Here is a 26,126-nt window from a genome sequence, read left to right as displayed (position 1 = left end):
AGAAGACTTTAGAGAAGATCGCCATGACGAAACAATTGGGTATCGTCTCGTCGACCAAGATCCGGATTCTTGGCTCCGACTATCTGCGAAATTTATAAAGATCGTGCGCGCGATAAAATCCGATCGCGGTTAGAAGGATCGTAACGTCGTATATTCGAAAAACTACGTTGGTATCGCGTCGCGGTAATATTCCTAGCCTCTTCGCGCGAGTTACTTTCGTCCACGCTGGTCGCTTACGGAACCAGTTTTTTAGTTCGTCGATAAGTTTCGTACAAGTTGCAACTTTCGATTCGCGGAAATTTGCAACTTCGAAGTATTCCCCGTTGAAAGTAACAACGTGGATACGTGTGATGGTGCGCGCCGATTCTCGGTCCGACATTAACACCGATACGTAGCCGGTAGATACCCGATACGAAGAAACTGTTAACGACGGTGATGTAGCAACGCGTCTTGGAATAAAATTAAACGAATATCGTCGGTGAAATAAAATTAAACGAATATCGTGGATAAAATTGGTGGTAATATTTCGATGCTCGTGTAACACCGAACGCAAGGGGTGTTTCGACGAGAGCGATGGACTTTGAAATATTTCCATCGTTGGCGCGTTTGACGGTGTTGTACGCCGAGTACGGTGTCGTTTGAACGACCATTTTGGTTTTTTTCCCGCGACACGGATCCGTACGTTGCAATTTTTTCGCGAGCAACTCCGCGTTACGCGTTATCCACTCGACATAATACCGAGGAAAGATGGCGCCCTGCTTTCTTCCTCACCAAAGAGACCTATCTCGAATTTGAAATAAATTTTAATGGCTGATTCGATTAATTTGTATCTTGTATCCAACCACGGTGACGGACGAAGTAAAAGCAACGCGCGCTCGGTCGAGCGAACGGTTCGATATTTATTGGTTCACGGTGACACGGGTGTCTCGTTCGAACTTGAAATTTCAATCTCGCGGTGCAACGACTCGAAAAAGTGATCGAGCCGAGCGTACCATTGAGATGAAATTCGCGACACTTGTTTGGTCTTCCCCCGGGGCGGCGAGATTTTGCAAAAGTTTCTCCGCGGGATTCGTCGGAACGCAAAATGGCGTCCATTAAAAAGGTGGACGAAGGTTCCCGGCGCAACAGGTCTTCGCTTTGTCCGCGTACGCAAAAGCTGTCGTTTACGACGCAAGGTATAGGTACGTGTAATCGCAAAAGGTTCCATGCAGGTTCGCCCTCGCGTGTGCACGGTACGCTGGTGTATGTGCCGCGCCGGTAAGGTTAGGTTAATAAACGTAATGCGACGCCAGCGGAGTGCAACGTTGCCGATGCAACCACCCCCAACGTTGCTCCGAGCTGAAACGGCGGGGGCGGAAGGGCGGGAGAGAAATATACACGGTGTGCCGAGAACGTTCTCGTCGGGAGGCTTCAAGGTCGTGGCACGACGCCGTATTCAAATTTCCGTTTCGTCGACGCGCGGGTCATCGAGCTCGCCGCGAAACCTTTCTTTCCCTCCTTTTTGTTCGCGCGGGGATTCGGTTGTTCGGAATAATTTTCTCGCTATTTTCGTTGCTAGTCGGCCGCCACGATTCGAATTCGAGAAGCAACCTTGCCAAACGCGAGTCGAATTAATTCGTCTTCGAACGTACGCGTTCGATCGACGGTGGCGCTCGTCGCGTTTTTATTCGAAATCGTTTCCCGCGTACGGATGCATCGGACTCGAACGTTCCGAGGAATCGGCTCGTTTCGTTTCGAGGAATTCGGGGTGAAAATTTATCACGAAGGAAAATGATTTCTCGCCGAGACACCCTGTGCGCGGCATTTAAGGTCTCTGGTTCCCGAACGCCGACGCGCTCGCGTAATTTCGCGAAGAGGAATCCGTAAGGCCGCGCGATAAGAACGGAAACGACGAGAACCGTGAAAATAGGACAGCTACCGGCGCGGTTTGTTTCCACGGTAGCGAGTATCGCGCCACGTATCGCGGAAACGGTGCTCCGATATAGAAACCCAACGACGCGGGATTCCACTCGCGAGCCGCCCGAACGAGTTCGCGTATCGGAAAGATTCGCTTCGATCGCGATCTATTTTCGGGAACACGTCCCCTGTCCGCGACTCTTTCACGGGATTCCTTTTCAAATCTAATTCCCCGTCGTAACGAAGTCGTTCGGGTCGACGCGGATAAAAATTAGACCGCGTTGCGCAACGGCGATAAATTCGATAGAGAGACGCTAATACTTCCTTTCCACGAATTCTTAAGCCGACCGTGCGCGATACACGCGGGGTCCATAAATTTGAAATCACGACTTTTATTTCGATGTAAATTTCCGAGGATTCGAAGCAAGATACTCCCGTAATCCCCCTTCGGGGTATAATTTGTAGGCGATTTCACCGAGGTTTCGTAGACGCCGAAGAACAAGCGAACGTATCAAGGACTGTGCTACGGGCACCGCAATCGCCGCATCTTAATCCTATTAGTTCCCGTGGGATGAACTCGAGAGAAAAGTCCGTGGCTCGGGTCCGGATCGGGGATCGCGGAGGTAGGCAGATTCTGCAAACATGGTAACAACTGCCGCTCGCAAAATGGCGTAATCTTCTCGTAGGAATACCAGAGGTTCGAGCACCGATAAACCGGTAAAAAAAAATTTATTCCGTCCGTTCCGCGAGATTATAGAAATCGTGTTCCGCGTGTACCGGGGAATCGTTGCGTATCTCGGCCGTCGGCCGTTATACTTTCCGAGATTACCGAAAACGTCGAATCCGGTGGTACGTTCGCGTTCGAAATCGCGAATTCCGCGTACGAGAAATTGCCACGACGAGCCACGAGTGTGAGAGCCGCTTTAAAGCCTCGCCGCGAGGCTCTCGTTGCTCGCGGCGGTGCGCTCGAACACGTAGGAGGGCTTTAATCGGTGCATCGCGCTAGGACAATTAATTCCAGCTGCGGTGGAGTAAGGCGAGAGAAGACGACGCCGGGAGATCGGGGATCTCGCTCGGTCGCGGTGCGCTGCACCCGGATAATAATATTCGCGGTGGTGGCCCTTTTCGTAGCCACAGGTGGCAGAAGGTACGCCGGTACGAAAGGGCTGGCCCTGCCGGCGTGGCTGCACGGTTTCCTGGCCTCCTCTCCCGAACACCTTCGAAAGAAAAGCTCGCCGCGCCTCGGTTGCATAATGCAAGGCGGGTCCGTGGATACGTCGGCCAGTTTATCGGGCTGTCGGGTATACGTACACGGTTGACGGATGTTGCCACGGGGACCAGGAGGTTCTGGTACGCGCGACGCACCTTACCTCCCCGGTCCCTCCCTCGTTCGTTCCCCCGTGACAACGAACCCTGTACCGCGACGCGAAAAACCATTTTTCGAGAACGCGGATCCCGCTCGCGCGTCCTCTTCCATCGGTCGGACGAACGATCGACCGCGAACGCGTTACCAACCGACACATATCGCGAAAACGCGGCGAGAGAATTTCACCGAGTCAACCTCTTGGTCCCCGAACGATCGAGACGCTTCGACAAAAATACGCTGATCTTTCGAGAAATCGGTTTCGAAGAACAAGTCGTCTTATCGCAACTCCCCTCTCTGTTCCGTTTCCAGGTCTCCGCGTACGCTCGAGTCGATCGTTTCGCGTACTTGGAAAGGAAACGCGAGGATTCTCGGTCGCGCAAAGTTGCACGATCGTTGTAGTTCCGCGAACGAAGGCGAGATAAGGCGCGTAGTTGGTCGGTGGATAGCCGATATCGGCCGCGTTGTTCACCAACGACGAAACGATTTCCGGTGCGCGTAACCAGGTACGCGTGTACCTCGGTCACGTACGGGTACACCCGGCCGCGCTCCGATCGGACGATTCCGTCGATGAATATTTGGGTCCTCCGTAGAGGGGGGCTTGAATTATAAATTGGATCTATTATCCGCTCGGTAATACAGATCGCGCGATTACGCGGTGAGAGAAACGTATTTTAAATACAGATTGACGCGGCGCGTACGTCGTATCGTCATTGTTCCTGGGAAAATGCGGTTACCAACGCGGCAACGTTTACGATCGTCTAGCTTTTGCACAAGAGGAGCGGTCGCGGCGTTGCGAGAGGCGTTGACGCGAGACTTGGATACCGGTCGTCGTCGAGTAAGAAGCAGGCTCGCGCGGACCGCCGAGAGGTGTAAATGCGCCAATCTTCCTCGGCTGCGTCTCGCAAGAATTTCGAATTATCGCATTATACACTTTTCCATCGCGATTGCGTGAAAATTACAGGCTGCTCGCGCTCGCGCGCGGGGTACGGTCATTTTTCCGCCGCGAGCTCGCCGTTTGACACAGTTGGAGCGCACGACCGCGAAGCGGCGATCGGAAGCTCGAACGATCCGAAAAGAACGGTTTCACAGCTCGTGGTTACGGACCGTCGACGAGAGGCGTACGCGCGTCTCGCGTCGAGAGGATTCTCGAATCGTCGGAACAATTCCGCGGGTCGGCGCGCCGGCGGGAAAACCGGCGCGGGGAAGGCCTTTAATGCTCGAACGGTCGCTTTGTTGTCGGTGATTTATGGGGTCTTATAGGAGGCACGGAGATGCCGACTGTCCGGTGTCACGGCGTTTCGTATCGCAGTCACTTCGCTTCCGGGGTGTCGTGAATCAAGCGAACACGTCGCGACTAGCGCGATTATACGAGCTCGCGCGCGGGACACGTAGGGCCCGTAGATACTCTCCGCGAGCTTTATACCGGGTATACATCTGTAAAAGATCGGTACGTTCGTCCAGTCCATTTATTTCCAGGTCCCCCAACGGTTTCTTCCCTCGCGCCGCGAACGCCACCGAGATTTACCGAGCGTAATCGAATATCCACCGGAAGATTAGCCCCTTTTCGACCGATGCTCTCCCGGGAAACGATTCTCGCTTTTCTCGGCCGCGTCGCTGGAAAAACGATCATTCGGGAACGCTTTCGCGACGTTCCGTGCTCGCGCGAGTCGCCGTTTCGTTTACGCGCGGAACCTCGAGAAGAAACGACCGGAGGAACGCGAGAGACGCGAAAAAGCACGGGGAACGCCGAGACTCGAGCCGCGCGGTGGTTGAACGCACGAGAGAAAGCAAAGAGTCGCGAATAGGTTAGAGGGCTACGAGTAGCGGTGGTCGGTTCGAGGAAAAGGGTCGAAAGAGAGCGAAGAGGTACGAGAAAGCGGATTACGGGGATCCGTGTAGCGTGGCGGTGGAACGTTCGGAGCGATCGGGGGGGAACGAAAGCGAAGAGGAAGGAAAAAGTAGGGCTACTCGCCGGCGTAGCGGCGGAACGTCGGGAGGAAAGGGTGGAAAGAATGCGAGGAGGTGCGAAAAAGTAGGAGGACCGTGGTTACCCGCGTATTCCTCGAAACCGGCGACACCCGACTGCGAATTACCTAACTTCGCTCCGGAACGCTCGAACTCGACCACGGCGGCGAGTTTAACGAAAACACGGACGATATTTCGAGCGAGTCTCGCGGTCACCCGCGACACAATTACGGGCAATAATTTTTGCGAGGGAACGTGTTTCGTTGCGCGCTCGCGACTTCCCGGAGATATACGTTTCTCCGTTTGGAAGACGAGGCGAGACGTCTCGGTCCGGGCACCCGGATATTTTATGGCCCGGCATAATGCGCGTTAAACGCCCAAACGCGTTTATTGTTCGTCGCTGCGGAACGAATTTACTCCGGTTGCCCACCTGCCGGACGCAGAGACGATTTCCAACGAGTTCGCGTCCCCCGAACTGCCACGGGGTACGCGCAAAAACATTCATGGACGCGACGAACCTTTATTCCTCGCCAAACGAAGACGTATTCCTTTCCGAATGGAAGAGGATCGAGAGTTTTCAAGAATCTCAAGAGAGTTAAGAATTTTTTAAAAAGTGTTAAGTCGATGTTGTAAAGTTCAGATTATAATGTGTACTTTATTACAATGTGCAGGGATCTCGCGTATACAGTGGTATACTTTTTCTGCATACGAGAATGCAAAGTCCGAAGAAACAATTATACAGTGATGTACCTTGACGCGAACGACGACAGTGTCGCGTGGTCTTCGAGACTCTCGACTTGGAACTGACTAGAAAAAAGCCAAAAGAAACATAGCCAAAGCGTTGACGACCCTTCCGCGCCAACATGGAGACAGTGCTTAAAACCGACATCGATATCTGGCACTCTTAGGATCGTTGTTGCATTAATTCCAAGAGGATCGTTGTTCTCGTTCGTGTGTCGTCGAACGACCGGGTCGATTACGTTTCGATCGAGGAGGTCGACGATGCGTCGTAAACTGGACGGTGTAGGCGTCTCGATCGTAGGCCGCTCGATCCATCGATCGATCGATCGATCGATCGGTAGGAGGGAGTAAGAAAGTTGGAGGCAAGAAAGTATCGGTACCGCGGCGAGAATCCCGGCGCTCTGCGGTTCCTGCGTTTCCGAGGTAGGCTTTTACGGGGCCGACGCACGGTGCTCGTGCACGCGTCTCGAATTTCACGTGCACGCGTAACAACCGGACGAAGAGCGCGCGAGTACCGTAAAGGCTGAGACGAGCGGGCGGAAAAACGAACGATCGAGCGTATCGGAGCGCATCGACATCGGAGCATCGATCGGGACGTTCGACGTGGGCGTCGATCGTGCTGCGAGCGGATCGATCGATCGATCGATCGTCCGTCCTCCGGATCACGGTTCGATCGAGTTCACGAGGGAATCGTCTCTCTCCCGTCAAACGGAATCGAACGTGGAACACGTCGAAGCGTGCTCTCGCTCGCAGTTTCTACGATTCCCACGCCCACCGTCGAGCGGCCGGGAGACCGCAGAGGAGCAACTCGAGGCCTCTAACCACCGACATTACGTCTGAAAAAGCCGGCCATGAGCCGATTCCATCGTCATCGTGGTCGGAGGGATCGTTCCGCTAGGAACGGACCCCTCGATTTTGCAGACCGTCCTCTTAAACGGTCCGAGAGATGGTAGTTTCGATCGTACGCGCGCAAACAGCCCCGACCGTTCACCGAGGATCGCGCAACACCGTCCCGGTCTACGACCAAGAAATTGCGATCGGTCGCCGGAGTGGGTGGACGCGATACGTCACGGAACGTTTCGAACCCGCGGTATCGCCGCATAATTGCCAGAAGATTCGATCACCCGATCGGGAAACGACGAGCCGTTGTGGGCGGTCGCCGAGACGCCTGCCTCGACGTCGAAACCGGGCCTAGCGCGCAAAGCGCGCAACCGACCGTGACAGATATTGCACGGATCGACGCCAGATGGAATCTAACGCGCTACGATCTCTCTTATCGTCGACCGTAACGATTTCGATTGCACGGAAGGACTCGAAATACGCGCGCGAAGCTAAACGAAAGACTTCCGTTCGAGTTGTCGATACGCGAATCGACGAAACGCCACCGAGCACGGTACTGTTCGATCGGAGAATACTTTGTCTCTCGATGAAACTGAACAGTTTCTCCCGTATTTCGATCGCGTATTCCGTTGCGAAATCACGAGTTATCGCGTCGCGCGTTCGTCTTCGTCGTTCGTTAGGTTCGTCGAGATTTGGTCCATTCGGGAAATTCCCCGGGTTCGCGAGACGATCCCAAGGGTGGTGGTTGAACCGGCGTTAGTCCGCTTTCTAGCCGTTCCACCCACTCGGGTCCGCGTCGCGACATCCGTGAAATCCTCGCGGCGTCGTGCTCGGTCTCCACGAGTTCGTACCTCGTCGCTGGAAATCGTTAAGTCGCGAGACCAACGGCTGCAATCGCCGACCCACGCGCGGAGAACGTGGCGACACACCGCTGCCACGTCGAGACCACCGTTTTCGAGTTGGACAACCGCCCGATTGCGATCTCTCGTACCGACGCGCACGGTTTTTCGCTTCACCGTGTTCTCGACCGTATTCGGCCAAAGGTTCGCCATTTATCGAACCGCGGACACCATTAACCAGCATTTGCGCGCGGCTCCCCCACCGAGCGGACCTTGCGAAAATTTCACGCTCGACGTGCAGGGAAACGCCGCAAATGAATCCCTTTTCGAACGATTTCATCGTACCGATCGAATCATCGACGCGATAGGAACGTCGCGTTCGAAATTTTCCACCGGAGGCACGGAAATAGCGTTGCAAACGATTAGTCGAAATTATTCGGTCGTCCAACTTTGGTACCGATCTTCGTAAAATGTGAAGTATGCCCGGAGGAAAGTTTAACGAAAGAATTTCCAGGGTGAGCGTTTCGTCGATACCTCGTGGTATATTTTGTTTACTTTGGAGCGTCGTGTTCGCCTAGAATCCCGAACGCAGGAGCGATAAATCGAGCGGTCATCGAGACTGTTCGAGCAAGGTTGCCCAAATTGTCGATAAACTCGCAGAGCTCTCCATATAACCGGGTATCGCGATCGAAAGTACTTCAGTCATCGGGAAACTTTCGCGCGGTGCGCGTCAACTTTCCGTGAATCCGCGAGTGGGTTTTCCAAGATGGCGATCGACGAGTGCAGCGATCGTTGCGAACCGCCGTCGGTGCAGGAAAGCTCTTCGAAAGGTGTAGTTGTAAACGGGCGAGTCGGTCGTGATTTTTACGGCTCGAGCCGCGTTAACCGAACCAAGGCCACCTCGACAGTCACCGTTAGAGAATATCGGCGGCAGCTCGAGCGTCGATCGATCGATCGCTCGCTCGCGCAGAGGCGGTGAGTTTCGCAAATACGTTATCGTTGTCCGTAAAACGCATCGATTTGCGAGTGAACCGCTACCCGATTCGATGGAATCGGCCAACCATTGGGAAACGAACGAAACGGGAATCGTCGATGGTCGTTCGTTCGCTAAAGTTGCGCTCGTCGTAAATTTCGTCGCTCGGAATCGTTCGAGCCTGCGCAAGAATCGATTAGCTTCGACGACGAAGCAATTGGCGCGAATCCTTGGAAAGAATTGCGGCGATCGGTCGAGTTGTTCGTCGAGTCGCGTACTCGCGCTCGCTCGCGTGTGTTCGAACTACGCGATAATCGCCTCGAATCCCAAAGAGAACGCTACAGTTTGGCATTCCGGCCGTTAGATCGAGCTCCCTCCGTAAACGACGCAAAAGAAACGAACCGAGCGGGGACGTTGCGCCGCGAATCGTCGTTTCGAACCCGCGTCGATTATCGTTACCGCGAGGATCCGCGCGATTTAAAATAATAACGAAGGAAACTCCTCGAACGACCAATAGTTGCAAAGTATTACCGTTCGATGATTACGCGCGCCGCGAGGACGTTTCGCGGAATCCTCGAGTCTCGAAACGTTCGGAGATAAAAGTGTCTCGGTATCTTTCCAATTTGTTATCGTTATCTTCGATTCGCGTTGCGTTTAATAGGACTTTATTGGGGCAGATTTTTATCGAATCGGGTTTCGCGTCCGCTCGAGAGCGCCGCGAAACCGTCTCGCCTCGGAACCGGGAGGAAATCGCGTCTCGAGGACGCTTATCGGCGTTATTCGGTTTATCGTGGTCGGAACCGTCGATCTTTGTTCGCGACATCGATGAAACGAGCCACGTCGGGCAAACCGGTATCTTCCCGCGTCCGTGAAATCCTGTGATGGAGGTTTTCCCGCGGAGGGAAGGCGATCCGAGGTTCGCGCGATCGCGGTAGCCACGGATCTCTCGCGGAGAGGAGAAAACGAAGGGGCGGAGTATTACGCGCGAGACCGCTCGAGGAAGCAACGAAGGGTGGTGGTTCCGCGAAAGAAAGGGCGCTCCCCGTCGTAGCTGAGTGCAAACACATGCTGCCGCTGATAACGAGCCGTCCGCCACCCATCGCGTAAGCGGCCGCGGCCAATCTGATAATACGCGAGACGCGTAATGATTTATCGTTGCACCGAGCGGCGACCAGAACCGCGAAGATACGCGGCGCACCGTCGCGAACCACCGATCCTTCCGAAAGCAATTTCGCGAGATAAACCGAGCCCGGTGTTCGCGCTCGCTGACGGAAACGTAGAAACCGAGCCGTCGAGCCTCGATTCCCCGTTATCGATGCACGAGCGGTGAAAACGACCCGTGACGAGGGTAAAGAAACGGAAGAAACGGAAGAATCGTTCCAACGTCGCCCCGACGTCCGTTACACGTGAACCGTTATCCTCCCGATCGCGAATTTCTCCTGGAACTGGACGCGTTACCGGCGTCGAGAACGCAACATCGAAGCTACGAAATTTCTCGCGAGCTCTCCGAGAATATCGGGAGCGGTGCTCCTACGCGTTTCTCGAGGGGGGGTAGAATTTGCATAGGTCGTGATTCTCGCGAGGTTCGAGCTACCACCGACCCGAAGGCGGAACACCGGTTGCCGATACATCGATTAACTCTAAATATATACCAGTCGAGCTCGCTAAGTTCCGGGCCGGAATGCGTCGCGTTGCTCGAATCGATGTCGCGATACCGAACGATCCGAGCTGAGTCGACCAACCGACCGACCGACCGACCGACGGGAGAATGACGGATGGCCGCCATGACGGGTGCACCTAATAAATATTTAGCATCTCATACATATTCGAGAGTTTGGCGCGGATAACGGCGAACGAGCCCCGGCTATTTGTTCGAGGGGACAAACTATGCGCGCCGTGGCGAACAGCAGTTCCTCGTGGTACGTTATTTTCTCGCTGGAAGCGATTCGAGAAATTGCCCGACGACCAATATCTTTCGCGGCGACGAACGACCTGGGCGTGGTCCTCCGAGCGGCGAATACAATTTCGCTCGCCACCTCGATCCGCATCGGTGCAAAGGATACATCGTCGAGGGAACGCGTTGCTCCTTCCCCCGCAGTGCGCGATCCTCGAGCGGACGGTTCGCGACACGGATCGCTTTTAATCGATATCAACGAGTTTACGATAACGAGACCGGGGCGAGAGGGAGAGAGGCCACTCCCGCGCGATATTCCTCTCGAATCGATCAATTTCGTAGATACGCGGATCGGAGCTGCTCGAAGAACCGACTACCGAATAAGGTCTCGTTCGGTTCGACGGACGCTGAGAGAAGGACACCGAAACGGTACCGGTCGAATACGACCAAGCGGAAACGGAGGATTTATCGAGATCGAAATTGGACACCGATATCGCGAGGGAGTGGATCGGCGTGTGTAAGTACAGAGTCGTGGATGCAAGCACAGGGAGGAGATACGGTAACGAGAATCGAGAGCCAAAGTAGACATTTTGTAGAAATGTAGAGTCGCGGATGCGAGTACAGGGAGGAAATACAGCAACGAGGTTTGAGAGACAAAGTAGACATTTTGTAGAAATGTAGAGTCGAACATGCGAGTACGGGGAGGAAATACGACAACGAGAATCGAGAACCAAAGTAGACATTTTGTAGAAATGTAGAGTCGAACATGCGAGTACGGGGAGGAAATACGACAACGAGAATCGAGAACCAAAGTAGACATTTTGTAGAAATGTAGAGTCGCGGATGCGAGTACAGGGAGGAAATACAGCTGAGAGTCGAGAGCTAACGTAAGAGTTTCGTAGAAATCGAATTCAGCGCCGATCATCGCGCAGGATCGTTCACCACGAGAAAGTACGGAACCGTAAAAGTCGAGAAGAAAGGAAAATCAAAACGATCGAACCCATCCGGTCAATGGAGCGAAAGTGACGAGCAGAGTTCAAACGAAGAAGCGGTAAGCGCGCTTCGGGGCACCGGGCCCCCACCATGAACGCGCTTCCGCGAAACAACGCTAGAGCTACCGACGAAACGCAAAACGAACCGAACAAACGACTATTATTCGGTGTCACGCGAATCGAAGAATCGACAAGGTAGAAAATCGGTTTCGCGGTGCGCTCTGCGTTCGAGCGAACTCGTCCTTTCGTCCCGTTTGCAATTCCATGGATTCGGTCTCGCAAAATTTTGCAACGCCAAGTTACAATAGACGTTTCGGCAAAGCGTCAAAGTACAGGGACGCGAGAATATTTTCAATGCGACGGGTACCACATGACGTATCGCTACGATTTTCCAAGTCCAATCTGTATTTTGTATCGCGTATTCTTTTAGAACGAGCGTTTATCCTGCCTCTAGGAAAAACGACACGAGTTTAACGTTCCCTTCTTGGTGCTTGGTCTGCTACCGTTCGTTAGCGATCCACCGATGAAAATTTAAATTTCACGGAACGTTAACGGACCACGGCCGGACAATTGATCAAAGCCGTACAGCCATTAGCGTTCCATCCGTTGGAGAGATTGATAGCGCAGGGGGAATAACGATCTCGGATACTTTTCAAAACGTTTTATTTTCAATATAGATTATAGATAATAAGAATAACGTATTACTATTCTTAGAAGTGATATTTGTTTTTTTTTTTCGCATCACGCTGCCGCAATTCGTGCACCGAAACAATTGTTTACCGATATATTATAAACAGAGTCTCAAATCGAAGATATTGTTACCGAGATGTAAACTATATACAAATACTGTGAGTTAAGTATCTACAAAATCTGACGCTCCCATGTTTGTTCAAAGTCCACGATCGTACGCGGCGCTCGTCCAACGACGAACGCTCCGAATAATTATCAATTCGCTACGCGAACCGCGTTCCGGTTCGCGCGGAACTTCCGGCCGAAAGTTACGCGTTCCCGAGAGAATATCCGCTCCTCGATCGTACGCGTGGTCGCGGATCGCGACCGAACGAATATTCGCGCAAATCGCGCGAGAATCGGATTTCGACGAGAACCGATCGTTCTTTGCCATCGTCGTCGACGAATTCGACGTTAAATTAAAACCTTCTCTTTTTTTACAGTAACAGCAGCAACGGTTACAGTTTGGATTCGTCGCGAACGAATCTCGATCTCCCCTCCGCTCGAGTCGCGAGGTCGCGAGGTCGCGAGAACGAACGAGACGACGAGTCGCTTAAAAATACGCTGGTATTTACATATTTTGCACTTCCGGGTATCGTTCTTAGCAGCTAAGGGTCGAATCGCGGTCGACGTCGACTCGTTCGTCGAGCGATTCGAGGCGCGTCGCGTGCCACTCGTCGCCCGTTGCCGATTGAGCATCATCGTAATCTCGTTGCACCGAACGATCTTAACTTAATTGTTCTACTATGTACATACACGCGTACGTCGATCGTGCACCACGACCGTGTACAGGCTCCGTCCTCGTTATTTATAATTAAGCGGTCTAGCAAAATCGAGTCGGTAGAAAAGTTCTTTGAGCCGTCGCGCGTCTCGAGACGCGGTTTCGTTACGGGCGATCGAACAGCCAGCGCGCGTCGTCGTACGAAAAAAGAAAAGAAAGTAGAAAGTACGTCCGGACGATTCGCCGCGCCGATAGCGGATTTTCATCGAACATCCTCGATCGCGCTCGCCTATCGCGCGCGATCGATCTTTCCGCGATCGTGGAACGAACGCGCGCACCACCTCCCGTTCCGGTGACCCGTAGTCTTCGAGTATGGCAAATATGGCAAACCGTGCACTCGCCGTCCCCCGACGCGGACTCGAAGCCTCTCCTCGAATAAATATCGTTGTCGCGGGCGAGCGAGAAGATCGTCCAGCGAGGACCCTCGGCGGTTCACCGAAGGAAACTTTACTTCCTCGGGCACGATTCCTCGCGTACTCGCGAAAACTCGCGAGCTGGTTCCTTCGCGGCGGTGTATCGACGAAACTTGGAACCGTATCGTTTCTTTTGTTTCTTTTTAAATTAAATCGCGGCGTCTCCGTCTCTGCTCGTTCGACGAACAGTCTCCATCCGCGAGAACGTTCGTCGATCGTCGTGTCCTCTCGCTACCGCGTTATTGCGCACATCGCGAAGAGATCGCCGTTCTCGAGATCCCCGCGCGAGGAATCCGCTTCGCTGTTATCGTCCGTCGAAAGTTCGATCGCGTTCGGGCGCTCGTACATAACTTATCGTATTTACAGCGCGTGTGACGCGCACCGAAGCTCGCCTCGACGTTGTCCAGCGATTCGCGTGCGCGATCGATCGAAGTAGAGAGATCGCGAGTCTCGGTGTGGTCGCGCTACGACCAACTCGAGCGGGACAAAAAATAATCTACGACGTTGTCTCCGAGGGTCTCGGGTCAGACGTAGACCTCGCCCCTCTTGCTACCGGCGGTGGTACCAGAGGCGGGAACGACGCCGTTGGAGGCGACGGGGGAAGCCCCGAGTCCGCTCGAGAGGGAGGCGTTCGTGCAGGAGACGCTGCTCATCTTCCTCGAGGTGTCCTGAACGCGGTGACCGGGTCTGCAGAGATCGAGCCCGATGCTGTTGGTCCTGGGACGAGGATCCTGGGGACAGTGAACCAGGAGCCTGTCGATGTTGGGCGGATCGCGACCGTGGGAGACGGAGGCGGCTCGATTCTCTCGCGGTTGAAGACCCGGGGAATGGGGCAGAGACATGCTTCTGTCTTCCCTGGGTTGCAAGAGCGGAGGACACGGTAACGAGGCGGATCGTCTGCCGCGAGGATCCGGGCCCAATTTCGCGTTCTGAGCGCTCGTGGGCACCGTGGCGACCACGTAGCCCAATTTCTCGGGGCTCATCAGTATCGGGGATCGATCGTTGTAGTTGTCGAAGGTCGGGGAGCTGCCGTTGCTACCCAGACGACTGTTCGCGTCTCCGATCAACGGTGTGCTTCTGTCCTGGCTCATCAACGGAGTGGATCGTTCCTCGTGTCCCGCGATGCTACCGCTCCTGCTGCTACCGCTGCCCGAACCTTCCTCCTCGCTGGTGTTCACCTCGGTCAGTGTCGCCTGTATCCCGTTCGGTTGGTTCGCGGGCTTGAGCATCGAGGCGGAGGTGGTCGTCACCAGACCCAAATGAGTCAGTTGACTCATCGTGACCGGCGTCAGGGTGACCGGTGCCACCAAACCGGCACCGGTCAACGTCGGTGAGAGTACCGCCTGCGCCAACGCCGCTGCTCCCGATTTCCCCGTGACCGGTGTACCCTCCGCTTCCTGGATCGGCGAGAGCACGACCTGCACCACCGGCAGGTCCGTCGGGTAATGGCCGTTCGTCGGTATCACACCGACCACGCCCGCGCCGATGTTCGCCGCGTTGGTCGCCGACAGAGCCAATCTCTGCTCGCGGTCGACCACCTCTTTCGTCACGTCCGGCGTCGGTATGCGGGGTCTGTTCTTCAAAGAGACCGGCACCGAGTTCAGCTTCGTCATCGTACCTGTGGACAGAGACGAATCGGATCAGAGGTCGCGTCACGATTAGGCGCAGGAGAAACTTCAACGAACGGACAGGAACGATCGGGGATTCGAAATTGGATCGCACGGAGTTTGCGTCTTCGAGATCTCTAATAGTGTTCCGAAACGGAAATCCGTCCGATCGGTCGTTTCTCGTCGCGACGACGTTCCCTTCGAGGATCGAGTATAACGCTATTTCTAGCGAAAGGTTGGTACTGCAGGGAACCGGTGAGAAATTGTAGCGTTCGCGAGGCCCGGATGTAAGGAAAACGGATCGCGTTCTCCTCTCGATCGAGGAGAAATCGTCTTCTCGCGTCACGGCGCGGCGGTGTGCGTCTCGAACGACGAATCACGGTAGTGCCCGTTAAGGCGCCGATCGAATCGTTCTTGGCGCCAGGAACAATCGTACCCGAGGCTGTCGACGATCGTGGATCTTCGTCCGCCGTTATTTTTACCGCTAGCGAACGGCTCACCGATTGGAACGAGGAAACGACTCTCCGGCGGCGTTTCGTCCCGCTTGGACGAGGGAACGGAGAACCGGGCGAATGAAACGCGCGCTCCACGACGGTGTATAATTGCGCGCCACTTTTCCCGTCGTCGATTTTTTTCCCCGGTCGCGATCGCGCAGGCGAGAGGGAAACGGGCGAAGAAAGAAGCACAAGGTCTTGGAAAACTTTTTTTTCCCTTTTTTTTTCTTTTTTCTTTTTTTTTGTCGTCGTCGCGAGAACCGCGATTCCCCGATCGCGGAAATCGTTTAGGCGTCCCAAGGTCGCGCGTTGCGCAATCCAGCGCGAGAAGAGGGGAAAGCGCGCTGGAAGATCGGCGAGACTTTCGTTGAAAGTTTTTCTCGCGTCGCGATGGAACGCGACGCTCGCCGCGAGAGGATGCACGGGAATAAACATAGACGGTGTCTTTTTCCGCGTCGTAAAGTTTTTTTCCGCCACGGGAACTTTGCACGCTCGCCGCTCGTCGTGGAATATCGTCTAGTCATCGAACGACTGCGCAAAACAACCGGCCTGTTTCGATTTAAGCTTCCAATTAACGCCGTTAATTTATGCAAGTGGAAGACATCGCCGAGACGCGCGGCTATATTACGTAAGAACGGTTCGTTATCGCCTAAGTGGCACGGGAATTAACGTCGTCGACGCGGAAGGTGTGTCGCGATCGAGATTCGCGCGGTTTCCGGTCGAATTCATTAATCCGCCTCGAATTCCCGCTCGCTACGCGCGAGATACTTGCCTTGTCTACCCATTCGTTGACTACGATTGCTCTTTCGACCCACCAGTCGGTCGTAGAGCGACATTTTAAGGTTCGGGTTGTTGGTCTGGGGCAAACCCCCGGTCTCGGGGCTGCTGTAGACGCTGTTGTGACGATTCCGCGAGAAGAAACCGCCTCCGCTGCTGTACGTGGTCGAGGAGCTACGCACGGAGCCCATTCGCGTGATCTGTCGTTGGAGCCAATTTTTTCTCCGCTCCACCAACGGAGTGTCGACGCTCTCCTGTGAAATACGAAGCGTTTCAAAAGTCGAGAAAAAAAAAAATAGGAAAAGAAACGGAGAAAGAGTCGGTTTCGCGGCGGCCACTTACGTAATCGGCGTACATGTCGTCCTGGTGGGTCTTGCGATGTTGAACGTGGTTGTGGATCTGCGTACCCAGCATAACGTTCGCGTAAAGAGCGTCGCTCTCCTTCACCTTGTAGTGTTCCGCGGATCCTTTCGGCTCCTCTCGTCGATATTGCTCGCTGGCCACCGTGTACGGTAAGTCTTTGGGCACCACTTCGTCCCAATACTGATCCTTCAGCAGCTCCGGGTGTTCCTCGTGCATCTCGTCGACGATCATGTACCCTGCCTGTCGAACGAGAACGATGTCGATGATCGGTGGTTCTAGGTTGGGAATAATCGGGATCGTGTTCTCGAGCGACGTTCGTTTCTTCGACTCGCGTCGGGAAAAACGAAACGAGGAAAACGCGATGGAGAATCTCGTTGAAATTTTTGGCTCGAAAGCGGACCCGAACGAAAGGAACTCGTGGTTTCAATTTTCCAATGCCACGAGACGTTTCGTAGAAACCTACGTACGTACTTTCGTTGCAAGAGTACTCGTCCGGTCGGAGTAGACGGGTTCGGACACTCAAGGCCGATATTTTCTAGTCGAAAAAAAACGGAAAGCGAGAGTGAACGGAATTGGTTCGAAGCGTTGTTTCGTTGTTTCGTAGAAACGCGACACTGCCAAGGATCCGACGAAACGTACGCGTACTTTGGACGCGGCGCTAATCGCGCGTTGACAACGCGTGGTATCGTCGAGTGAACGCAAATAATCCTCGCGGCTTCGTTTAACGCGTAAAAATTTTAATAATCCGAAGGATCGGACGCGATCATCGTTGAATAATCATAAGCTCGAACCGGTAGAAATTCTTCGAAGAATGGATCCTAGAATTACCCGTTTAGCCGGAACACGGTCGTAAATAGCGTTCCGACGCTTTTACTCTTGAAATTAATTCGAAAAACGACGACTACTCGCTGGATGACCCGACCAGCGAGGAATTTATCTTCGAATGTTCGAGGATGTCGGTAGGATCGTCGAGGGTACGCGTCGTATCGGTCTTTGTACCTTGATGTGTCGATCTATGAGCCAGTTGAGCTCGATGTCGTCGTCGTCTTCGCCGAAGGGATTGATCAGCACCTCGGCGACTTTCAGCCATCCGACGTAGAAACAAAACTGAAACGAAATCCCATCGAGTTGATCGATACGCGACAACGGGTCGCGGTTGTTAGAGCTGGCGCGTCTTTCTCACCTGCAGCGCGGTGAAAAATGGAAAGTACATGTCCGGGTCCTCGTATTTACCGCCTCCTACGTCGGTGCGCTGGATAAATTGTCGGCCGAGCAAGGCGGAAAAGAAGTACGCGTACAGCGATAGCGTGACTACCTGGAAAACGCAAACGAACGATGTTCAAGCTCGTACGGACAAGGGCCCGTGGGTATCGCGGTTGTAAAACGTGGCGTTGATTTTTTACGCGACCCGAAACGCATCTAGCCGCGCGAATCGCGCAATCTTACCGAGCGGAGTCGAATCGGTCGTTAATTTCGCGAGCCGCGATAAAAGTGACCAACCACCGTCGATCGAACGTCTTCCACGATAGGCGAGGCGGGGAGACGCGAACGAATCGCCCGACAGAAGTTTGCATCTCGGATTACATCATTTTATTCGATTCTCGGAACGCTTTCTGCGCGCGTTGGAAACCTCGTCAAAAGCGATCGTCGATAAGAAACGAGTGGCATCGCTATAAATACCTACCGCTCGACGTTACTTTCTTCGCCTTTGTCTCGGCGTGATATTTTCCACAAAATTCGCGCTCAAGGTGGCTCGCGGACGACGATCGAGGCGAGATAAAATTTCTTCTGTTTCTTTTTTTTTTTGTTTTCTTTTTCTCCCAACGACGAGGCGAAACGCGCGCAGAAAAATCGGCGACGCGACGAAACGGTAAACTTCGCTTCGAGGGCAAAAGGTACACCCCTTTAAAGGGTATGGAATTTCAAACGGGGTCAGTAGCTCGGTGAATGTCTTTTTAACAGTCTCGTCCCTTTTTCACGGTGCCGTGCGCGAACGAACAGGTTTGTATGAAATAATATCAAGGTCGCCGAGAGCGCTACCTTTCTCGTCGAAGGCCACCAGGAAACGATAGTTTATGCAAAAGCCGATTACGAGTAATACAAGAAATAATCGATGGACTGCCTTTGGACTTCGACGACCGTGCCCACGGATACTCGAGCCCCGCGAGCTTCGAACCGGCTGCGGAATTATTTCCGCGGCGTCGTCGGAACGACGCGAGAAAAAAGTCACCGAGCGACTCGTCGATCGTGAGATTCGCGTTACCCTCGAGCTGGAGAGAAAACTCGTTAAAAAACGCGCGCTCCTACGATATTCGACGCCGTTCGAACGACTCGTCGGCCTCGCGAACTGCGATTTTTAAAAGTCGACCGGGAACCTGGACATTTTTCGAACGGGGAACCTGAAATTTCGACATTTACAGCGAAAACGTCGTAGCGGCGAAGCAGCTGGTTTTCGCGTATCGAGATCGCGAACCGTGCTCGGTGATTTCGATGCGCGGTCGAGCACGAAGCCACCGCTTCCGAAAATCGAACGGAGAGCTTCTTGCGACGAGGAACGAGAAACGATCTCTTTTTCACGGGGCTTGGAACACCGCGAGAATTTTTGCTAAAAGTTCAACTTCGTGCTAACCGAGCAAAAGGTCCCCGTGGAAACAACGAGGATCCAGAGCGGCGGTTTCGGCCGGTAATTAAAGCGAATCGTCGCTAAGCGTCACGGCGAATCGCTCTCTCTCTGGTTGAAATTTACGAAACCCCGGTTAAGCGGGTAGACTCGGCGCGCAAACGTTCGGTATACGCAAAACGCGCGGGTCGAAGCGTTCCGCGAACGTATCATTACGCGGCACGCACAACCGGCGCCGTTTACGCGTAGCCTTGCAATTTCGCGGCGTCTTTCCGCCCGAGATGCGCCGCGTTACGATTTAAACGCCGAAAGAACGTCGGCGGGTGCGCTCGTACCGGCAACCGTTTCATTACGAAAACACGACGAAGTGAATAATTGCGCGCCGGTTGGCTCACGTTTCCTGAATACCTTCTACGTACTCGCTTAATTATCGGGAATTAACGTAATTTCGGCCCTCTCGTCCGCTAATTCGGCGCCGCAATTTGACGAAACGTTTCTTCTCTCCGTGTATCTCGCGGGACGGAAGAGTCTCGAGGGAATCGGCCGAGTTGCGAACGCAAAACTTTGCGAACGTATTCGCGTACGATCGTAGCGGGTGTACGAATTTTGTTCGAGCACGTGTGTACAATGTTGCGGCAATGGAAACGATTATTGAATCGCGAGGATCGGTCTCGTAACGGGACTTTGAACGCGATATATAACGACGACGCTTTTCCTTCTTCTCGATGTAACGAAATGTAACGTTCCAGCCTCGAAGGAACGCGAACGGAACGCGCGCGCCAAATTTGGAATCGATCGGAACAGTGGTTCTCCGCGAGGAGGTTTCGGAAGCGTATTTCGCGACCGAGGGGCCGACTCGACGGCGGCGCAAAAAAGAAAGGAATCGAAGAGTTTTTAGACGAGCAACCCAGAATTCCGTGGTCAATGGATCATCGCCGCGCGATTCTCGCGGAACGAATAATCGCGGTCCGTCCGTAGGTTTAATTTTCGAAAGGAGAATTCGCGGTGTTCCCCGCGCAAGGATCGATAAGCAAATGCGAAATACGGATCACCGTTGGAATTCTTCTATCGACGGTTTAATTTATGTGCCGAGCAAGAGCAACGGGAATAAAAATGAGCGGCTGACTAACGTCCCGAGTTGCCCGTTGTCCGCGATCGATCTAAATATACCGATGTAACGCGCTTTCCGCTAGTCCATCGACGCGAAATCGAGCGACGCGGATCGATTCTCGGCTCCGAGCGATCGACGCCCGCGAATTTCGCGTCTCGGCGTACGGGTGCGCGCAACCGATGACGCGATCGCTCGACGAGATGAAAAATTTCTCAACGAGCGATCAAAAGCAGGATACGAAGGCGGGTTCGACGAACAAAGGTCGTCCGCGAGAGGCAACCTCGAACGACGAACACGTAGGTACCTACGCGCGGGATTACGACGCGCCGCGAGCTCTTTAACTCCGCGTAAAATGATGGCGTCTGCACCCGGCAATTAGGGACGTTAGCCGATAAGCAATTAGCGTTGCACAATGCATACGTGTCGGCTAATTGCGAGTACGAAACATCTTTCCGAGAACGGATCCGTTTTACCGCGTTGCGCCGCGATGAATCGAGTCCTTCGAACCGGATAATGCATCCCGGCTCGCCGCGCGGCGAGTCGTCCGGCGCAGGATTAAACGGACGATTTCTGAGCGAAACAGCCTCCGTGATTACGCGTACAGCCTTTTATCCGCGGTATCGTGTTGCAACGGGGTGACGTACTTTCTAACGATCGTAACCGCTCCGAAGCTCGTTAAACTTCTCGCACGGCTCGAAACGGATTCGAGCCGACCTAACCTGCGCGTACAACCTCGGAAGTCGTTGCGTCCGATGCATCGACAACCGTACCAAGAGTATTCCAACGAATGCGCGCCGTTCGAGAGAATAATGGGAGGCGCGGCGCGAATACATCGTCGCGGGCGAAGCGCGAGAAGAATCGCGAATTGCGCAACATCGAGGTTCGTAGCCGATACGGAATCGAGTTGGCGACGTTGACGAGAATCGGCTCGAGACGAAGACGTTCCTTCGAAACGCACAGACGTCTCCGAATTACGTCGCCGCGATTACGCGAGTTCTCGACGAGTTCTCGAGCGGTCGATCGATCGAGTCCGTTGACTCGAAGGGTATCGTTCGAAGGTGTTTCGTCGCGCGAAACCAACGATCCCTCGGCGACGAGGATCGCGGGGGTAATCGGGATACTCGCCTGCGTGTAAACGAGCGGTACGCAAACGGTGTCGTAACCAATGAGCGCGCCGAGCCTCTTCCGGATGTCGCTGAGCTCGACAAGGAGGGTCTGCACCACTTGGTCGCTGGTTATCAGGGCCTCCCTCCTGGCCCTGTTGATGATGTTCGTCGCCCACACCAACGGCATCCAGTACTTGGACATGGCCGCTTTCTTGTTCATCATCTCGAAGATCTTCTTCTCCGACTCCATCATCAGGCCTGCAAGAAACGGTACCGATCGTGCGTTATTTTCACTTCCAGCGGAACTTTCGAAGAAAACGATGCGCGCCGATCTCGCGCGGAGAACTTTCACCGCGAGCGAGCGAGCGAGCGAGCGAGCGAACCAACGAACGAGCGGTCGCCGAATTATCCGGCCGAAAGGAAGCGTATCGCGGGATCGTTGTCGCGCAAACGGAGACGAGCTCGGTTTCGTTCCCTTTGATCGAATTCGTCCGCGCTGTTCGTTAATCGACGAACACGTACTTACGCATACGTGCCGTGTTATCGAGCGATCGGTACCTCGTAGCGACTTTCGCGCGTGCATCCGCTACTACGCAGTCATTTGCTCGTTACGTGAATGTAAATGCAGACGTTGAACGAAACGTTTTCGATCCGTTCTCCCACGATACGCGCCTCGTTGTCGCCTCGAACCGACGTCTCCCCTCGAACGAGAATCGAAAACGGTCCTCGATCGCGCCCCGAGTTTACCAACTTTGCTCGAGAATCGCGCGGGCGCGGTCGAGCGATCGGAGCGGAGCGCGTGCGAGAGACGTTTCCTCGGGTTGAAAGAAAGGACGATCGTTTATTAGTCGAGGCGGTCGATGATTACGCAATTGCTCGACGGGAGCTCGGGCGATCCGCTCGTAAACACGAAACACGTGGAGAGCGTCGCGGACGCAACGAGACGGAGAATGCGTCGTTCGTTGCTCGATGCTCGTCCTCTTTGCATCGTCGTGCTCAACCAAGACCGTAACGGCGACGAGCAAAAGTCGAACGATTCTCGAAAGAATATCGAACGTTCGCACGAAGAAGTTTGCCCGCTTCCGCGCACGATTCGCGTTACGTGCTCCTTACGTAAGTTTCGGTCGGGGTTCTCGCTCGCGAGATAACGTTGCATCTATAATTAGCAACATCGCGGACACTTCCACGCGCATCGGTGAAACCCGGTCACTCGGGGGACCGTTTCGTCGAAAAGGTTACCCTCTTCGGATCGTCTCGACCGGACGATGAAATCTGTACGCGTTCGACGTAACGCGGCCGATTACGCGGGAACGCGTTACTTCCCGAATCCGTCGATATTGCAAAACAACGTTTCCATCGGGGAACGTATTACGCGTTAAAGTACCTACAGCGAAAAAACGGCACTTGTGTGTTTTGCAAAGCAGAAACGCACGGCAACAGAATGCAACGTACTTTGGTCTTACGGGTGTAAACTTCACTTTCTAACGGTGCTCGTAAAAAGGAACGAAAGAGCCTCGACGAACGCGTGCCCGACAATAGTTTCGAAGATAGATTCGATCTTTTATTTTCTAACGTAAGAGCGATTACGAGTATCGCGTTCGATATCGTTGAAAGTGCAACCAGTCGACGACCAATGCGTAACGCGACGACGGAGCTGTCTCTTCGCGAATTAATTTTAGTCGCGTTTTCAAACGGTACGGTCGACGAACGATAACGCGAATTATATCGCGATACGTTGGAAATCGAGGAATCGGGTAAGTATCTCGTGCGTTACGTGACACGGTGGCGGAGACATTAACGCTGGGATAGGCAAACGATGTTAAAAGCGTCCTTTAAAAATGATTTCCGCGAAACGGTAGATTGTTGGCCACGTCTTCGTTAAAATGTTTGCGTTCACCTTTACGAGCTCTTACGACGAATCGAGTTTGCGTTCGTTGTTTCATAAAGCGGTATCACTCGGCGTGTAAATAATCATCGAACGAGAGTACCTCGAGGATCGAGGACCGCCGCTATTACGTATTTTACGTATACGCGAGAAAAAACGATCGCGTCCATTAAAAATACGTGTTCGGTAAACCGTTTTTATTCCCGCGAGCGATTTCGAAATTTCTTGCGCGCGTTCTTATCGCGCGCACGAGGGTATCGTCGTCGCGATACCTCGATCGTGGAATTCGCGCCATTTTGCGCGTTCACGGACGTAACAGGAAGGTTCCAGGCTCGAGCGGGGGACGGTTCAACGACGGTCGTCGCGACAAAAAACGATCTTAAGAGTCACGGCGACCGCAGAGAGCGCTAGCTCGTAACTTCGCTCGATCGGTATCCGATCGAATAACGGGAACGCGGTAATTTCTCTCGAGGGGGAATCTTTTTATTGTTAGAGCAGAGACGGGCGCGTTCGCACGGACGTATCCGTAACGAAGCTAGAGCACCGGGCCGAAAAAACGAGACGCCTTCCTTCCTCGGAGCGGTTATCGAAATAACTCGTGGCGTCGTTCCGACGAGCGACCGCCGCGAAGAAACGGTCTGCGCCATCGAAGAAACACGAGCCCCGACGCGCAGTTATTAATGGTGGCACACATGTTGCTCCGTGTACCATAGTTGCGCGCGAGCAGGTTCAGGTAATGACCTTAATAGCAAAAACCAACGCGCGTAAACTGCCGTTGAAACCAATACGGCTCGCGGTAACGTTCCAGCTTCGGGGAGTCCGATGACCGTCTCTTCGCGATCGTTCGTAGAATTCGAAATCGGCGTCGCGAATTTTTCCACGGTCGCGCGAAACGGATCGGAACGCTGCTCGACGAAATCGAAACGATCCGCGCGCGAGTCTCCGGCGAGTATTTTGCATCGAGAGAATCGTCCGTCCGCCTCGCTACCGATGGAATCGACGCGCGATCGGCTCTTCATTGGGCGAGCGCGTCCTTGATGCGATCGCACGGTCACATGGTTCCGATACAACGAGTTCGAGAATTTGCAACCGGGAGTCACGGGCGATAACTCATCGAGTGAGTCACGCCGAAGTCGCGAATACGGTACGGTAACGTGCCCAAAGTGTACCCACGAGCGAGACGCGATTAGCGTCGCGCGTTTCGTGTTTCTTTCAACGAGACGAGCGCTTCTTCGAGCGAACCGCGCTCGTCGATCTTCCTGGAATCGGATCGCGACTCTTTTCGAACGCGTTCCGTTCGACGAAAAATCACTTGACGCAGCTTCGGGAAACGACGACCGCGTCGAATTTTCCTCTACATCTCTCAACCCCCGCGATATTCTAGAAAATATTGGACGCTCTTTCCCGCTTGGAGCGAAACTCGGTCGCTTTCGCGCGTTACACTCGGCGATTTTCGCACGAAAAATATGCGGCGACGACGTATCCGTCCGAAACGAAATTTTCGAAAGTGTACACGGCCGGGGAAATAATTTATAACCGCTTTCACGGGTTTTTACGGCACGTCGCGGCGCGATTCGCGAGGACGACGGATTCTCGTCCGCGAGATCGCCCGACGGGGATCGTTCCGGCGACGGTGTCGACGACACGGTCTCGTACCGGATTTCGAATAGACGCGCGGGAGTTACTCAGCGCCGTTAACCGTCGCTAAACGAAACCAAATCGGCGTTAATTATGAAAGCACGCGGTGTGCACGCTCGGATCGGTCCAATGACGCGAGTCATTTGCACCTTAGGTATGTCAGTCGGTACCGCGAACCTCGCGTAGCGAGCCTCGTACGTGAACTCGTCGCTGACGACGCAACCGAAACGGTAATACCTCGCGAGGAAATTCTTCTCCGCGTGGAAACTTTGAAATTTCGTTCGATCGAGGGTGGCAACGAACGTCAAGGATACCGAGGAGTTGGATCGATGTTGGTTCTCGCGATAACGAGTAAACGCAAAACGCGAGGCTTCGGTGTCGGGAGTCTTCGGTGAAACGGGTAGATCGGGTCAACGACGCGTTAAACGCTCTTGGAGCTCGTAGCGGGTAATGGCGCACCGGTGAGCCGTGGCGCGCGCGCACGGGCCGCGAAACAGTTCAGTTTTCAGAAGCGATCGCGGACAAATTGCGACAAGCCGCAACCGGCATCGTCGAGTTCACCGACTGAAACGACTTCGACGAACGAGAAGAGGGCCCCCCCGGTACTCGTTTCTGGAGGATGTTTACCTCTCGAAAGCATCGGCCGAAGACGAAGAGGAGCGACGGGAGGTGGACGGCGGTGGTGTGCAAAGGGAGGGGCGCGAGTACTCGGACGCGCAACGGGCTCAAAGCGGAGAACGCTCGACGGGGTCGATAAACGCGAGGATCCTTGCTCGGCTGGCAAGGTCGCCGCGAAGGTAAAAAATCCAGCGTGTTCCACGTCTCTCCTTCCTCTCATCCTTGCCCCGGTACGGGTCTCGCCTCGCCTCGCTGAAAAGCATCCTTCGCTGAGAAACCAGTTCGCGAGTCCTTAAGTGCGCTCCACAGCCGCGCGGACGCGACACGCGTCCGACCGTATTTTTATCGGCGTCGATCCGCCAACGATGGAAACTCGCCGATCGAGGGTGATACGCGACCCGGTGCATTTTCAAGCCGCGTGCGCGGCAGATCGCGGCGTACCGTTTGTTGGCGCGAGTGCACCAACGCGCGGCCAAAC

The 26,126-nt window shown here is 54.1% G+C and overlaps 1 protein-coding gene across 1 annotated transcript in view; it reads right to left on the bottom strand.

Annotated features, from left to right (window-relative positions):
• Positions 1-12,152: 12,152 nt before the first annotated feature.
• Best2 (bestrophin family protein) overlaps positions 12,153-26,126 on the bottom strand; it is a 48,684-nt gene continuing 34,710 nt past the window's right edge. The window contains exons 5-10 of the mRNA XM_076314219.1: positions 21,527-21,765; positions 17,854-17,985; positions 17,670-17,777; positions 16,650-16,910; positions 16,303-16,561; positions 12,153-15,047 (exon numbers count right to left, since the gene is read on the bottom strand). Of these exons, the coding sequence (XP_076170334.1) occupies positions 13,954-15,047; positions 16,303-16,561; positions 16,650-16,910; positions 17,670-17,777; positions 17,854-17,985; positions 21,527-21,765 (2,093 nt within the window). The 3' untranslated portion in view covers positions 12,153-13,953. The remainder of the gene's footprint in view (positions 15,048-16,302; positions 16,562-16,649; positions 16,911-17,669; positions 17,778-17,853; positions 17,986-21,526; positions 21,766-26,126) is intronic.

This window comes from Ptiloglossa arizonensis, chromosome 6 (genome assembly GCF_051014685.1).
Source record: "Ptiloglossa arizonensis isolate GNS036 chromosome 6, iyPtiAriz1_principal, whole genome shotgun sequence".
NCBI lineage: Eukaryota > Metazoa > Arthropoda > Insecta > Hymenoptera > Colletidae > Ptiloglossa > Ptiloglossa arizonensis.
The sequence above is the reverse complement of the archived record's forward strand: the minus strand, read 5'-3'. Positions and strand labels throughout refer to the sequence as shown.